At 26.0% G+C, this 15408-nt stretch overlaps 2 protein-coding genes across 4 annotated transcripts; one reads left to right on the top strand and one right to left on the bottom strand.

Moving 5' to 3' along the window:
• Positions 1-4: 4 nt before the first annotated feature.
• Positions 5-8724, top strand: LOC117168839 (GPN-loop GTPase 2). 3 transcript variants are annotated; one of them, XM_033354693.1, is made up of 8 exons: positions 5-83; positions 822-933; positions 3584-3691; positions 3779-4083; positions 4167-4372; positions 4483-4597; positions 4695-4890; positions 8376-8724. In XM_033354693.1, exons 4-8 carry the CDS (start codon positions 3963-3965, stop codon positions 8611-8613), a joined length of 876 nt encoding a protein of 291 aa, XP_033210584.1. In that variant the 5' UTR covers positions 5-83; positions 822-933; positions 3584-3691; positions 3779-3962; the 3' UTR covers positions 8614-8724. The 3 variants fall into 3 exon arrangements, with proteins under 3 accessions (XP_033210584.1, XP_033210585.1, XP_033210583.1); XM_033354694.1 differs by lacking the exon at positions 5-83 and adding an exon at positions 127-299; XM_033354692.1 differs by lacking the exon at positions 5-83 and adding an exon at positions 361-535.
• On the bottom strand, positions 8629-14803 carry LOC117168838 (trafficking protein particle complex subunit 13). The gene is made up of 10 exons (XM_033354691.1): positions 14618-14803; positions 14081-14249; positions 13884-13968; positions 12269-12396; positions 12036-12159; positions 11861-11957; positions 11539-11765; positions 11355-11455; positions 8985-9132; positions 8629-8856 (listed from the first exon to the last, which is right to left on the bottom strand). Exons 1-10 carry the CDS (start codon positions 14658-14660, stop codon positions 8734-8736), a joined length of 1245 nt encoding a protein of 414 aa, XP_033210582.1. The 5' UTR covers positions 14661-14803; the 3' UTR covers positions 8629-8733.
• Positions 14804-15408: the final 605 nt, after the last annotated feature.

Below are 15408 nucleotides of genomic sequence, written 5' to 3'. Positions count from 1 at the left end.
TGAACTGTTCGACATAAATCCTAACCACAAAAGTCTAATTTTATAGGTTTTTGAAAATTAGGAGATAAGAAGTGCATCCATTGGTAAAGTTTATAAATATATTAAAAAAAAAGTGAGATTATACAATAAATTGTATAAAAACCGACAGTATGTTATGCAGAAGAAGTAATATTTAATTTTTAAAATGAAAAAAATACAAAGGTTTGAAATCACTGATGTTCGATAAAAGGAATAATTTGTGTTGAATAAACATGCGCAGTGTATATGAGTTAATATTTCTGTCCTTTTCACTCTTACAGGTGAGAAAGAAATAAATACAACCATTTCTATGCACATGACAAAAGATAGTAAAAACGTCACCATGAGTTTCTAACCTCAAACTTGAAAATCTATATCTTTGGTTTTGATATCTAGCATTAACTTTTGCTCATTTTGCAATCAGAAAGTCTTGCAATAAAATCGGTTTATTAGTGAAAGATAGTGAAAAGAACTTTTTTCTAAATTAAAAACTATACGAGAAACCATCAATATTCAGGTTTCAGTAAATTGATTTATTATTCTCTGCATCAAAAGTTTTTAAAATCCAATTTCAATTTTTGTTAAAATTACCATGCCATATTTCTATTCTTTTTCTGAAAAATAGAGGTTTAAATTATTTTATAATATATATGTTCCTTTTTTTCTTATTTATTAATTGTAATACTTTATTGTTATTTGTGCATTCTCTTATAGAAATACCTAGACTAATTGTAATTTTCATGTGTTGAATTATTTATAATAAGTGCTTCATAATTTTAATCATTTTTTAAAATAATTAACAGGTGGTCTGTGAAATAGTTTAAGAGGAAAATAATGATAATAAAAAATGCATGACCATTCGTGTGGAATTTTGATTAATGGCAATCACACGGACATCTGTTTTAAAGTTTATAGGTAATTATAGAAAAAGATCTATTAATTAATTTGAGCTTTCTCACTAATTAAAATTATTTTTCCCTCCTTTTCAAGTTTCGAATGTATTTTCATTTGTTTTCAGTTGGTTCTTCTAAATTTTATGTAATTTTTTAAATCAGAGTTTTAATTCCAAAGGGGAAAATTTAAATTGTAAATGATTCTTTAATATAATAAAGGCAACAACTCTGTTCTTAACTTTTAGACAAAATGTTTTAAAAATTGACAAAAGATTTCAACCATAACCCCGTGACCATATTTAATGACGTTATATGTATTTATCAATTAATAAAGATTAAGATTTTCTGTATTATTAATTTAGTAAATGAACATTTCTAAATAATTAATTTTATTTGGTGATATAAATTCCATTTCTCAATGTTTCTAAACATTATTGATAAAATAGACAATTTTAAATGTGTTTTAATATTGGGGAATACTTCTGTCCTTAACATTTTACCACACTATAATTTCAAAATAATGGTGAAAAGTAATCTACAAAATTCTAAAAGAATTTTTTTACATCTTTTTAAAAAAATATTTTGAAAAATTAATTTTAAGAAAATATTTGAAAAAGATTTAAAAATATTTCAACTGACTTCCCAAAATTTTGGAAAAAATATAGAAGGTTTTAAAGCAAAATTGTCCAAACTTGCAAGATTATAAATACAATTATAATAAAATACAAAAATAATTGTAAGAAAAAATAATTTCAACAAATTTAAAACAAAATGTCGATTTTGTAAAATTTCAATCAAAACATTAAAAGCTTTTTAAGAAGTTTGAAAGATTTCAAGCAAATAAAAAAATATTGTTAAGATTCCAGGGAAAGTTTTCAATGCTTTTTTATTTTAATAATATTTTTAAAAAGATTTCCAAATTTGTTAAAAAAGAATCTGGGCGATAATAATTTAAAATCTGGAAAGATTTTTAAAACTTTTTAAAAATGTATATTTTTGAAGATGTCGAAATAAAATTTTTACGTTTTTTAAAGATTTTGAAAGGTTTCAAGATAATAAAAAATTAGTCTTAACATTCCATGGTACTTTTAATGTGATTTTTTAATTTGAAAATTAATTTTAAGAAAATATTTGAAAAGATTTGAATGTTTTACAATATTTCAGAAATTGTCAAAAACATTCGCGAAAATTTTAGGAAAGTTCTGGGTTTTAGGAATAATAGGAGTCGGTTTAAAAGATATTTACGAATTTTAAGAAATTTTGAAACAATTAAAAATATTTTGAAAGATTTCTAAAAATTTTTAAAACCTTTTTAAATTTCATTCCAAGCTTCAAAAAGTTCAAAATATCCACTAATTTGACTCAATTTTACCATACAATTACGTAAAAAATTATGAAATTTTTGTTTACAAAATACATTTTCTTTCATGACTGAAAAATATTTTTTCTTTCAAAATTCAACTTTTTTGTTGAAAATTATTCCTTTTGGACGAAGTCAATCCTATTTGGTTCAAAATTAAAATTTTTTTGCCTTCAATACCAAATATTCTATTTTACTTCAAGATTTTATCTTTTTTGTTTGAAAATTTAACTGCTTTTTAAAAGTTAAACTACTTTGTTAAAAATGTACTTTTTTAATTGAAGATTCACCATTTTAATTCAAAACTCATCTGTTTGGTTGAAACTACCACTACTTTGTTGAAAGTTCGTCTTTTCTTTAGTTAAAGATTAAACTATTTTGTTGAACATTCATTTTTTTATGAATTAGACTGTTTTTGGTTTAAAATTAAAATATTTTTGGAAAAAAATTAATTTTATTGGTAGAAATGTTATGTATTTGATTGAAAATTCAACTACATGCCTTAAAATGAACTTTTTAGTTGAAAATTCTTATTTTGGTATAAAATACAATTGATTGAAATTTGACCTTTTTTGGGTGAGGATTCGACTGCTTTGTTGAAAATGTCATTTCTAAACGAATTCAACTGTTTTTTTTTTTTTAATACAAGTATTTTTCGGATTGCGGTATTAATTGTTACATTATTATTTGAGAATTAATCTTGTTTCATTGAAAATTTAACTATTTGGTTGAATATCCAGTTTTTTGTTGAAATATTGATTTGACATCTGAAGTTTTCAAAAATCTTTTGGAATTTTATCAAATATCTTAGGAAACTTATATTTATAGAACTTTAAAACAAACAAAGAAATAAATCTAAAAAATAAATAGTTATTTGAAATTTTTTTAATGTATCAAAATTATTTTCCCTTTCAAACTGAATAATTTACACGCAAGCGTAGCGCCCAATTGATAATGCTAGTCTGAATAAATTTTAAAATGTCCACCGTTGTCAGCGGTTAAAATCAAACTCATACTAAAAACTTAATAAATGGAACTGAAGAATAACAATAAATTGAACAGTGTGTACAAATAAAATTACTGAGAAATAAAGACAAACAGACAGTTGTGTTTAATTCGTCAAAAATGCAAATAAAATGTGCATCGTGGAGTAGGAATATTAGCTATTGTATTGGTTAGGCTGTTCGTTAACACAATGCTTCCATTAGTCTAAGAAGTTTGACAGTGAGATAGAAATTAAAGTTTGAATATTAGCGTAATTGACAGAACCAAAAAATCAAGCAGTGAAAATCAAACACCTTATTTTTTTTAGCAATCGCATATTCCTAATTATTAGTCAATTTAAAAAGTTCGGATCTATGATCACAGTTGAAAGAGAATCATCTCTGAAAGAATTCAGCAGTGACGTGTATAGTACAAGGTCAGCAAATCTACTTTCTAATTAATAGAAAATAATAATATAATTGAGTTCAAGCAGAATTAGCATGGTCAAAAATAATATTTTCAGAGCTTTGTTTGGAAAAGATGAGCCAGAAATACACGCAGCAGCGAGATTCATAGCTGAACAAATTAATATAGATCGTTCTCTTCTTCTTTCTATATGCCTGAAAGATTATAATCCAGAAACTGTGAAAAGCATAGTTTCGACTATAAACAACATTAGGAGTTGGTAAAAATAAAAGTATAAAAAAATGAGTCTTGTATATGGCCAGCTGGTGATTGGTCCACCGGGAAGCGGAAAAACGACCTATTGTAATGGAATGGGAGAGTTTCTTGAATCCCTCGGTAGAAAAGTTGCTATAGTTAACATCGGTAATTAATCAACTTAATTAATTATAATTTACCTTTATAGCTCTTCCAAAGTTGAACCATTACTTTTTAAATTCCTTGAACAGATCCAGCGAATGAAAATATGGAATACAATCCGAAGATAGATATTACAGAATTAATTAAACACGATGAAGTCATGTCAACTTTTAAACTTGGACCGAATGGTGCTCTAGTTTATTGTATGGAATTTTTGGAAACAAACATTGATTGGTTAATTAAGAAAATTCTTAATTTAAAAGACCATTATTTTTTATTCGATTGTCCTGGTCAGGTATGACATTAATTATTCTTTAAATCTAAATATTTGCCAAGAGAGATAATTATCAAAAGTTTTAAGTTTAACTTTATATTTCTTAACATTTTTTTATTTATTTTTGACAGGTTGAATTGTACACACACCATGAATCAATGAATGGAATAACAGCGAAATTGACCGAAAACTTATTAAGATTGTGCAGTGTTAATTTAATCGATTCTCACCATTGCAGTGATCCTGGTAAGTTTGCTTATTGAGCTTTCCTTTAAATCATGATTAATATCTCAGTAAAATAATATTAGTAATAGTAAAATAGTTATTCATTACTGATGCATAGGAAAATATTTGTCATCCTTAATGGTTTGCACAAGTACAATGTTGAATTTGGGATTGCCACACGTAAACATAATGACAAAGTTTGACGAGATGAAACGATTTAGTGATCAACTAGATTTCAATATTGACTTTTATACAGAAGTTTTGGATCTAAAATATCTTCTAGACAAACTGGATGAGGATCCTCTCACAGCAAAGTACGTACAAATTTAACTATAAATTTGAGGTCATTATATTAAAAATCAGGTCTTTCCAGAAAAAAAGTTTTTTATGAATTTAAGAATTGAAATATTATTTAGGATGTCTAGTGAGCTGAAAACTCTTGAAAACCTGGAATTCTCTATGAATTTTTTAAAACTTTGAAACCCTGGAAATCTCCTTGAATTCTCCAGAAAAACCTTGATTTTTTTTGCTTATAAAACATTAATTTCATTGAAATCTGTAGAGTAATTTCAATCATTCAGCCTTTTAATATTTTCATATTTAAAATGTGGTTAAGAATGTCAAACAATAATTTTTGTAATATTTGACTTACAAATTATATAGCATGATTTCAAATTTTCCAAATTTTCATGCATATCGCCCCCAAATTTCTTGATGAAAGAATTACGTTTTTTTTAATTTTATTCAGAACCTACAATATTAGGTAAATCGAGTTAAAACTTAATATTTATCTTCACAATTTGCTATAAAATACAAATGAATAATTGCTTTTTAATTATCTCTCCCATAAGTTTATTTTATAGAGTTCCGAAAAAAAAACCTATAAGTGTTAAATTGGGATTTTTGATAATTACTTGCTCTGTGTATGATTTTTTTGCATTTTTTTAATACAAACAGTTTCTAATACATAAAACACTACATTCTACTGAATACTCTAAGTGAAAAATTATCAAAAACTTGAAAAATTCATAACAAACCGCAACTATTTAGCTATAGGAAAAGATAATTATAAACAATAATAATTTTCTACAAATATTATGTTTTTTTTAATTGCTTTATTTAAAGAAAATATTATTAAAAATAATAATAAATTGTTTAAAAAATTATTTTTTTCAAACTGGAATTAATTATTATCTCATTCTGATTGTAGAATGGAGAAAAATTTTAGAAAAAACTGAAACTTTCTAACATTATTCGAAGAGAATATTATTGTAAATCATAATATACTCTTTTAAATTTAATTGATTATTGCCTCGGTCTAATTGAAAAGTTGAAAATAATTGAAAAAATTCGGAAAAACTGCGACTTTCTAACTCTAAGATAAAATTGCTAAAAACAATAGCAAATTATTTACAAAATTGACGTAAATAACTAATTATCAGTAAAAACCAGTATTTTATTTATTGGAAACAATTTGTATTTTAAAAAACCGAAAAAATTATAATTAACGCCAAAAACTCCCAAAATTCAATTTTTCACTTATGTCGTTTTTTTGGGAACCTATAATACAGACTTATTAAGGTGTTACTTTAAAAACTAATTATTTATTTGTATTTTATAGCTAATTGTAAAGAGCAATGTTGAATTTAAACTCGATTAACCTAATATTGACGATTCTGTACAAAAGTTGCACCAACTTTTTTTGCTTACGGGAAATGCCGTTTTAACTTCATGTGGCTTGAGGAACCTCTAAATATCATAAAAAATATTTTTTTTTGGAGTCGAATAAATTTGGGGGCGATATGCATTTGAGAAAAATTTCAAAAGTTTCAAAGGATTTTAGAACATTTCAGAAGACTTAAAAATGTCACAAAGATTGAAAAGATTACAAAAGATTTCACAAAGAAGTTGTACATCAAATTTCAAAGATTACAAAGATGTCAAATGATTTTAAAAGGTAGCAAGAGGTTTTTGAAGTTTTCAAAATATTTCAAAAAGTTTCGAAATTATTTTAAATATTTCAAACAGTCTCAAAGCACTCTAAAAATTTCAAGATTGCAAAGCTTTTAAAAATTTCAGGAGATTTCACAATGGTTTCCAACATTGCACAAAGATTTTAAAAGATTTAAAACGGTTTAAAAATATTTCAAAATATTTAGGGACATTTCGAAGGATTTTAAAATATTAAAAATATTTTAAAATTTGTAGAAGATGTCACAAAGACGTGTACATCATATTTTAAAGGTTTCAAACGATTTCAAAGGATTTTAACAGATTGCAAACGGTTTAAAAAGAGTTCTGAAATATTTCAGAAGGTTTCAAAACATTTCGAGGATCTTGAAGATTCCGCATTTCACAAAATTTTTAAAAATTTCAAAATAATTACGTAAAATTTGCTAATGATTTACAAATTTTATTTTGAAGTTCGATATCATCAGATTAGGTTAAGTGACAATTTGAAGAATAATACCGAATTCCAAAATAATCATTTAATATTTCTAAAAAATCAACAGTTTCTTAATAAATATATATTACTGAAGCATTTAATAATGTGCAGTATTGCAGAAATTATTTGCAACAAAAAATGCAATAGCACATTTTTGTATATGCATAGCCAAGTTTATTTCACTAATTGATTTACAAAGAAGGAAACCTGAAAAACTTTATTTATTGATCTAGATGACACGTTAAATTTATTTCCTAAGAATTGCTAGACATCATGTTTTATCAGTCTTTTTTATGAAAGAAAAAATATTACTTTTTATGGAAAAAGTTAAAAATGTACGAAAATAATTATTTTCAATAATAGTTTTGGTAATTAAATTTTTTTACTGCCGTGTCTTACCAATTTTTTTCTAAAGTTCAGTTTAAATAAATCATGGCTTATATTTTCGGGGAAAATATTCCATATAACGCTATTGTTTCCGATTTGAAAAATGAGTCAATAATCCTCAAATATAGCTATTTGTTTACAAATTTTAAAATGAAGATTTTTCATTATAAATAATTTTTTTTATTTAAAATGGCATTTTCAGTAATATTATTTTTATTCTTAAAATCCAAGAAAAACTATTCTTTCAGAGATCTGATTTTCGGCACAGTTACCTTAATGAAAACACATACAATTATGTGTTTAATTTAAAGATAAATTTGATAAAAAAAAAATACGAGAAAAAAGTGGGTTTGGAGGTTTCCTTCATTTTCTGCCTTTTTTCCTAAGTTAATTTTTTAATTTTATAAAGAGACATTCAAGAGTGTGTTGTACAAATTAGATCCTTAGATTCTTGTTTTTTTTTTATTCTCCAAGAATTCTGCAGTTCAATTTTAACGTTGCACGTCTTTGGGAATGGTGGTCTACCATTACGCAACATGGTGGTCTACCATTACGCAACATGGTGGCGAAAAATGGAACTAGAAAGAGTAGGTACAATTTTAAGCATGTATTGTAATTTTTGCATAAAAGTTTTTTTACGATTGTTTTGTGAAGTATAAAACAGTGATTAAGTACTAAAAACAAATATTCATCAGAAACAAATAGTTTTAGATAGAATTTCCATCTTATACAGTGAAAAAACATATTTTTGTGAAATAGGATTTTAAAAACAATACTTTATGCACAAATTAAGATGCATCTTTAAAATCGTTCCTATTCTTTCTAGTTCGAATTTATGTCACCAGGTGGCGTATCGCAGTTTAACTACTCCCAATAGAGGAAGTAAAATTTTGATTTATTCTGAATTTGCTTTTTTTAAACTTAAAAGATAAATCTTTTAAAATAAAATTATGAATCTTGTTTCAGATACAAAAAACTCAACGCTGCCCTAGTAGACGTGGTTGAAATGTACAGTTTGGTTCGTTTTCAGCCTCTTGACATTAAGAACAAAGCCCTGCTTTTAAAAGTGAAAAACGAAGTGGACAAAGCAGGGGGTTATGTATTTGGAGGCAATGAACCTCAAGATGTTCAAACACTTCTTGCTTGTGCAGTTGGAGCCGAACCTGAAACTGAAAGAGTCTCTACACTCGATGCTTACTTTTAGCAATAAAAACACTAGTTTTTGTGTCTAAAAAGTGTTATATTATCTGTAATATTTATAATTTTCTAAATCCTAATGCGGCTATATACAATAAAGTTTTCACATTTGTAAAAATCATTTGATTTAGTTCGCTCCTGGTTTTAAATCTTCTTTTAGAGACATTTGGTTTACAAATATCTGGGCCAAGTCGTCGTAATCATATACTCTTTTCAAGAAAGTATCCATCAGTTGCAATCCGGCAATAGTCTGCACAAAATTTTAAACAATGTTTTATCTTCTCAGATAGTCCTTTTTCGAATGATAGTTTGCACAATTTTCTTATTGAGATAATATTAAATTTGAAAATAGGTTTCTTAATCAGGAATTTCACTTACAATAAGTCCAGAATCCAATGGAATCAAGCATAAGGAAATGTAAATCGAATCTCCGGGTTTAAGAGGACCTAGCATCGTATCAGAAATTCCACACCAAGCGATTGAGCTATTGGATTGCAAACTTACAAGTATATCCATACTTCTTTCCCTAAAACAAAATTCAAAAAGAAAGTAGACCTTACTTTAATTGAAGTTATGAGAAACACAGCTGGGTAATCATCAATTTTCCGTAATTATGTTTTTAATTATTTCAAGTGATTTAAGAAACTATACATATTATGAATTTGTAAAAATAATTTTCCTTGTACTTGAAAAAATCGATTTGAAAATGATAACTCAGGGTGGTCGTTTTAATCGATGAAAACATTCTCGGTTTTTTCGGGTTAACAAAAATTGTTACGGTTATTGAAATTAAAAGATCTAAACTTTTTTAAGCTAACATTTTTTCATTTGAAGCTATCAAAACCGAAAAGAAAATTAAAGCACTGTGAACAAATTAATAATATAAATAATAAGTGAAGTTTAAAATGGAAGTTTTTAACACTTTTTAATTTAAAAATTTCAAATTAAATACCGTTAAATTTAAATTTTATTTTACTTTCACAAATTGTACAATTCAAAGATTTAAAAAATAAAAAGTCCACGCTAATATTTTCAATGATCCAAATTATAGAATGAAATTAGAAAAATAAAAAATTGAACGATTACAAATTTCTTTTCTAAATGAACATTCTTTTATATTAAAGTTAAATACATTTAATTCGAAGTTCCAAAATTAACAATTGCTTAATTGTTATTTATATGGCACAGTGTGTTGAAAAAAATGTTTATTAACTCGGAATTTTTAAATTTTTTCAAAACTTCTGAATAACTTAAGAACTCAACATATTGTTTATTTTACTTCTGAATAACTTTATCACTATTAGAAGTTTTCACAATATTTCTAAAAAATAATCTTGAAAAATTAAAAAGATGGCTGGTAAAAGATCTTGCTGATTCTTTTTGGTCAATTTAGGAAATCTTGAAATGTTTTTACATAGTCTTTTGAAATTATTTTTTCAAAATAAATAATCATTTTATATTTTCCTATAAATCTTAATAAAATTTTGTTATTTTTTATAAACCTTTCAAAATGCTCTAAAAGCTTTAAAATATGTTGTTCGAAATATTACAAAATTTGTATTTTTTTAAAATGTTTTGGAATTTCTTCCAGTTTTCAATTCTTTTTTTATATTTTCAAAATTTTTCAGTACAAACCAGTACATGACTATATAACAAAAAAAAATCGAAATTTTTCAGGAAAGCGAAAAAAAACATTCTGTAAAATCTAACTCACCATTTTAAGATAAAAACAAAAGCTTACTCCTAACCAGAAGTGTTGCTATATTGAGGCCAGAAAATTTTTTTTAGAAAATGTTATCCAGTTTTAGGGAAACAGCTGTAGACGTTGAAAATCTAAAAAAACTGTGGATTGCGATAAAAAAACGTAATCTTCGTTTAAATAAAAAATAAAAATTACTGCCGAGATATTCAGTAAATTGTCCAAGAATTTTGAGTTACTATTTCATAGGTTTTTAAAATCAGTACACGATAATTAAAACTTCTCCCCGACATATAAAGAAGCTAAATAAGAATACAATTTTTTTTCTACAAACAAATTATTTTGTTCCGAGAAAATTAAAATTTAGCGTGATAGTATTACATTGATATAGACGATTATTCGGTAAAAGTACTGTAAAATGAAAATAACTTTTTTATATCAATAAACGATAATAATTTTTAGAAATATCAATGCTGAAAAGTGAAAAAAATAATATGACTACGCTAAAGCTTGATCTCAAATTTAAATTCACATTTGTTTAAATACTATATAAAAAATTAGAAATTCAAACAAATCTTTTTATAAAAATATATATTTATTTCTGTATTATTTATTGCATGGTTATTATTGGTCTATTATTTATATGTATTTTTTATTTTTTATAACAAATTTAATTTTTGAATAATTTTTTATGTAATTAATCCATTTTTGGCAAAATGTTGGTTATCTAGTTCTGTACTGCCACCCTTGGAATATAAATAGAACATATTTAACAAGCTCGGGAAATTCCTTACTATATTTTCGTGATTTTGCAAAAATGCGCATTTCATAAATTTATCATAGAAAACTGGATAAGGACCATTTTGCTTTTTGCCCTCCTACACAGAAAATTATTTCCTGAATGTTTCCACATCAATCATGTAGAGTTCTTGGGGAAAGCATGTTTCTATAATTTAAACAAAATTTTATACTTTGAATCCTATTTCAGAAACTTTTTTTGCTGAACCTGTACAATTTCGTTTTTGGTTCAATATCCAGTTTCAACTTACGAAGTATTCACGACGTGACATTTAAAATTAACCGGTTCCTCGAGGTGAATATCCGCTGGGATATCCTTCAGTGTAACCCGCAGATCACCATAATCCGGAGCCTGATAAAAAACAAGAAGACATTTACAATCTGAACAATTGTCATATATATCGTTGGGGGAAGAGAAATTTCTTTTTCACAAACCATTCTTTGTAATTGGCTTGTTTGAAGACGACCTCTCTCTCCTAAATTACTTCGCCAAACAATATCCAATTTACCAATATTTGTAGCATTGTGCATCATTTTAGGATCTTTCAACAAACTTGGTTGAGGTTTTAAGCAATAAAGGTATTGTCGACTAAAACCGGAATCTAGCAAATTCACTTTACCGTATATTGATTCGTCCTTCTCATTTTTTGTTAGAGACGTTACTGAAATTCAGGAAAACATTAATCATTATTCGTAGTCTTTAATCATTTTTTTTACATTATTTCCATGAATAATCAAAATAAATTATTATATTTACCAGTAAATAAATGCGAGGATTCAAGAGCCACTTTTTCTAAACAAATTGGCCCAGCCGTTAAGTTTTGTATTTGAGCTTCAAGATAAATCTCATCAGACTGAAAAATCAATATCAATGTAATATTATAATACAAAAAAAATACTTAAAATTTCCCAATTTTAATTGGTCAAATTACCTCAGCATTATAAAATTTTGTTTTTACATCGAGCGGTTTCACGACTTGGAATTTGAAGAATTTTCTAAATGACTGCGGTTGTCCACTTGAATTTGCTGGCGTGTACGTCACTTCGCACACGAGACTAAACACGATATGATAATTAAGAATAAAAATATAAAAATAGGAAATACGTCAAATAAAATAGTGATTCGATTTTTTCCGAACTAAAATTTGACTTAATTTTTACTGACATGTGCGTTCCAATTTCTTTTACTTCGTGATGAATGACTTCGTCGATTGTTCTATTAGGAGGAAGTTCTTTAATTTCCTCCTTGTGATTGGAAAGTGGAATTATTTGAGTACTAGTTTGAAGATCCGCCTTGATATAAAAAATACATATTTAGTGAAATTAGCAAAAGTGAAATCATCTAAAATCTAAAGTATTTCATATTTTTAAATCTTGGTATGGAGCCGTTCAAAAAAGACGTCACACTACAACTGAATTAATAGCACCCAATAAGAATATCCAACTTAATTGAAAATTTAGCTACATTCTAACATTAATCTTCTGTTATTTTGTTCAATTTTCGTCCTTTTGGGTTTAAAATCATATTATTTTCGTAGAAAATTCAACTATTTAGTTAAAAATGAACTTTTTGGTTGAAAATATTTATAATTTTGGTTTGAAACACAACAATATGGTTTCAACTGTTTTGTTTCAAAATTCTTCTATTTCGTTTGAAAATTTATATCGATTGGTCAAAATTTTATCTTTTTTTGTTAATAATGCAACTGTTGGGTTAAAAATTAATTTGCTTTAGCTGAGGATTTAATTATTTTGTTAAAAAGTCGTCGTTTTTAATTGAATTAAACTGCTTTTTAATTATAATTAAAATCTTTTCTGATTGTATTGTCAACTATTACATTTTTAGTTGAGAATTCGACTATTTTTTAATTAAAATTAAAATATGTTCTGGATTAAATTATCAACTATTTTATTTTTCGTTGAGAGTTCATATTTTTTTATTGCAACTATTTTGTTGCAAATATAATTATTTTTTGGGAATTCAACTATTTGTTTGAACATTTGTCGTTAAGAATCCAACTATTTTGTTAAAAATTTCTTTACCTTTGTTAGAACGTTTAACTATTTGGTTGTAAATACAACTGTTTGGTTAATAATTTTTTTTAAATTCATCTTTGAAGGTAGAAAAAAATGCCACTGTTTGGTTGAAAACGCAACTATTTTTTATTCCAAAAATGTCATTTAAGTTAAAAAGTTAAATTTTGGAAGCGGAAAATCTCAAAATTTTCGTTGAAAACGTTTTCACTTGAAAGTTGAACTATTTTGTTGAAATACAACTGCTTCGTTGATGATTCGTCTTTTTCTTATTGAAAATTCGACTATTTAATTAAATATGCAACTATTCGTGACTGAAGTTAACTCTTTTCCGTTTGAAAATTCGACCATTTGTTGGAAGATTAAACTATTTGATTAAAGTTCGTTTTTTTGCTTGCAAGTTTAACTATTTGGTTGTAAATGTGACTGTTTAGTCCAGAATTAATTTTTTTTTAATTCAACTATTTTATTGAAAATTAAATATATTTCGACTTGAAACTTTAACCGTTTTATACTGAATTCAATATGGTACATATAAATTAATTTAATTAAAAAGAATTTATTTTCCTATGAATCCCCTACGTTTTATTTTAGACGTTTTTCAAATGAAATAGAAAATAAAAATTTTGATTAAATAAGTGATGATCTGTGGTGAAGAAGGGGAGGTGTGAAAAAATTGTTCAAAATAAATTGACGTAGTTTTTGAATGTCCGCGTTGAAAAACATAATTATGTGGAAACACTCACTTTTACAGTAATATTCGTCACTAATTGGCTACTACCATTATGCACACAGAGGTAGCTTGAAAATATTTCTCCTAAATATATATTTCTGCAAGAAAATTGTTAGGTAATCAGTAATCAAGTGGTAAGAAATGTAAAAAATATTAAGTTTCAAACTCCAATTTTGACATTTTCAAGGATATATATTTAAAGAATTTTACCCAAAACTTTGAGGTAGAACCATAAATTGTCCAATGGAGATAGTTTCCATTCCTTGAAGTGATGTACAATCATTTTTGAGTTCATTATTTAATGTATTACCTGGGAGATCCGTGGAATCGCATGTGACAACAATCGGACAAGCAAGTGTGGGTCTCGTTAATCTCATTACTATACAAAAATATAAAAAATTTGTAAATGAATAAGAAAATAACATTTTTCAAGGTTTGATTTTTACAAAGATATCAATCAACAAAAATTAAAATATATTATATATATATATATTAATATTTGCTAATTTATATCTTTATTAAAATCAATAAAGAAATTTAGATCCTTTTAAATAATTGTTAACAAATTACGAGATATTTATAAAATTAAAAAAAAAATTGCTAAGATTTATGGTTCATAAAATATTCACATGTAAATTTAAATGAATCAATACTTTTAGTTTTTAAAATTTATTTTTTGTATTTAAATGCGAGTTATAAATAAATAAATAATATTTAAAAGATGCAATATTAAGTACGAAACCTAACCTTTCAACGCCAAGAGATGATCGCTTTTCGGCTTTGCGTCCATTTTTCATGAGTATTTGTTAATATATTATAAAAACACAATTTTCGCAAAGCATTAGTTTTTAATTCTAGACTAAATTGTTTTCTTTATTATTGGGAATAAAAATGAAACATATTGACAATGTCCAATATGTCATCACAACAGATGTTGCCTGTCAAAGTTTTTGAAGTTTAGGAATTCGGAACCGAACCATTCGTTCCACTGTTTACCTCATTTGAATTTTTTTCCATCTCATTGGCTGGAATTTGCCGCATTTATTTGTATCTCAAATCATTACAGTCGGATAAAGTAATAATATTTTGGAGTATATTCTTTGTAAAAGTTTTAATTTCAACATTAACTTTGTACAGCTAATATCTGAAATATAAGACTGCAAATACTCAAAATACAATATTTATTTTCAATTTACGGACATAACCCTCATTACGAAAAAGGAAACCCGCGGAAAACCACCAATGAACGCAGGCTTTCGCTGTCAAGGCGCATGCGTATTGTCGCAACCATTCATTTGTTTTCTTCGAATTCAGTTTGGCGGAATTTGGCGCTGTTTGCTGTTCCTCTGTTTTCGCATGAATATAATTGCAGATTTTATTTATAGGAATCTAAAATTCGTTGTGAATAACAGTAGAGATCGTTTTTATTATAAAATAGAACGTATTAAGCGGCACTTTATTTGAGCGGAGAGTCAGCGTAATGGGTTTCATGTGATTAACTTTGTACATTCGTGACATAACCTCCAAACTAAGTCAAA

The sequence above is a fragment of the Belonocnema kinseyi genome, chromosome 3, assembly GCF_010883055.1.
Source record: "Belonocnema kinseyi isolate 2016_QV_RU_SX_M_011 chromosome 3, B_treatae_v1, whole genome shotgun sequence".
In the NCBI taxonomy this organism is placed as follows: domain Eukaryota; kingdom Metazoa; phylum Arthropoda; class Insecta; order Hymenoptera; family Cynipidae; genus Belonocnema; species Belonocnema kinseyi.
Note: the sequence above shows the minus strand (reverse complement) of the source record. Positions and strands in the feature narration are given on the sequence as shown.

What these genes read in the sequence shown, in the direction of transcription:
- LOC117168838 (XM_033354691.1), bottom strand. Translation starts at nt 14,660, where the DNA reads ATGGACGCAAAGCCGAAAAGCGATCATCTCTTGGCGTTGAAAG. An exon ending in ATCCTCGCATTTATTTACTG is followed by an intron (nt 11,766 to 11,860) that starts GTAAATATAATA and finishes CCTGAATTTCAG; the next exon opens with TAACGTCTCTAACAAAAAAT. An exon ending in TGTCACGTCGTGAATACTTC is followed by an intron (nt 9,133 to 11,354) that starts GTAAGTTGAAAC and finishes ATTTTGTTTTAG; the next exon opens with GGAAAGAAGTATGGATATAC.
- LOC117168839 (XM_033354693.1), top strand. Translation starts at nt 3,963, where the DNA reads ATGAGTCTTGTATATGGCCAGCTGGTGATTGGTCCACCGGGAAGCGGA. An exon ending in TCACCATTGCAGTGATCCTG is followed by an intron (nt 4,598 to 4,694) that starts GTAAGTTTGCTT and finishes ACTGATGCATAG; the next exon opens with GAAAATATTTGTCATCCTTA. An exon ending in GAGGATCCTCTCACAGCAAA is followed by an intron (nt 4,891 to 8,375) that starts GTACGTACAAAT and finishes ATCTTGTTTCAG; the next exon opens with ATACAAAAAACTCAACGCTG.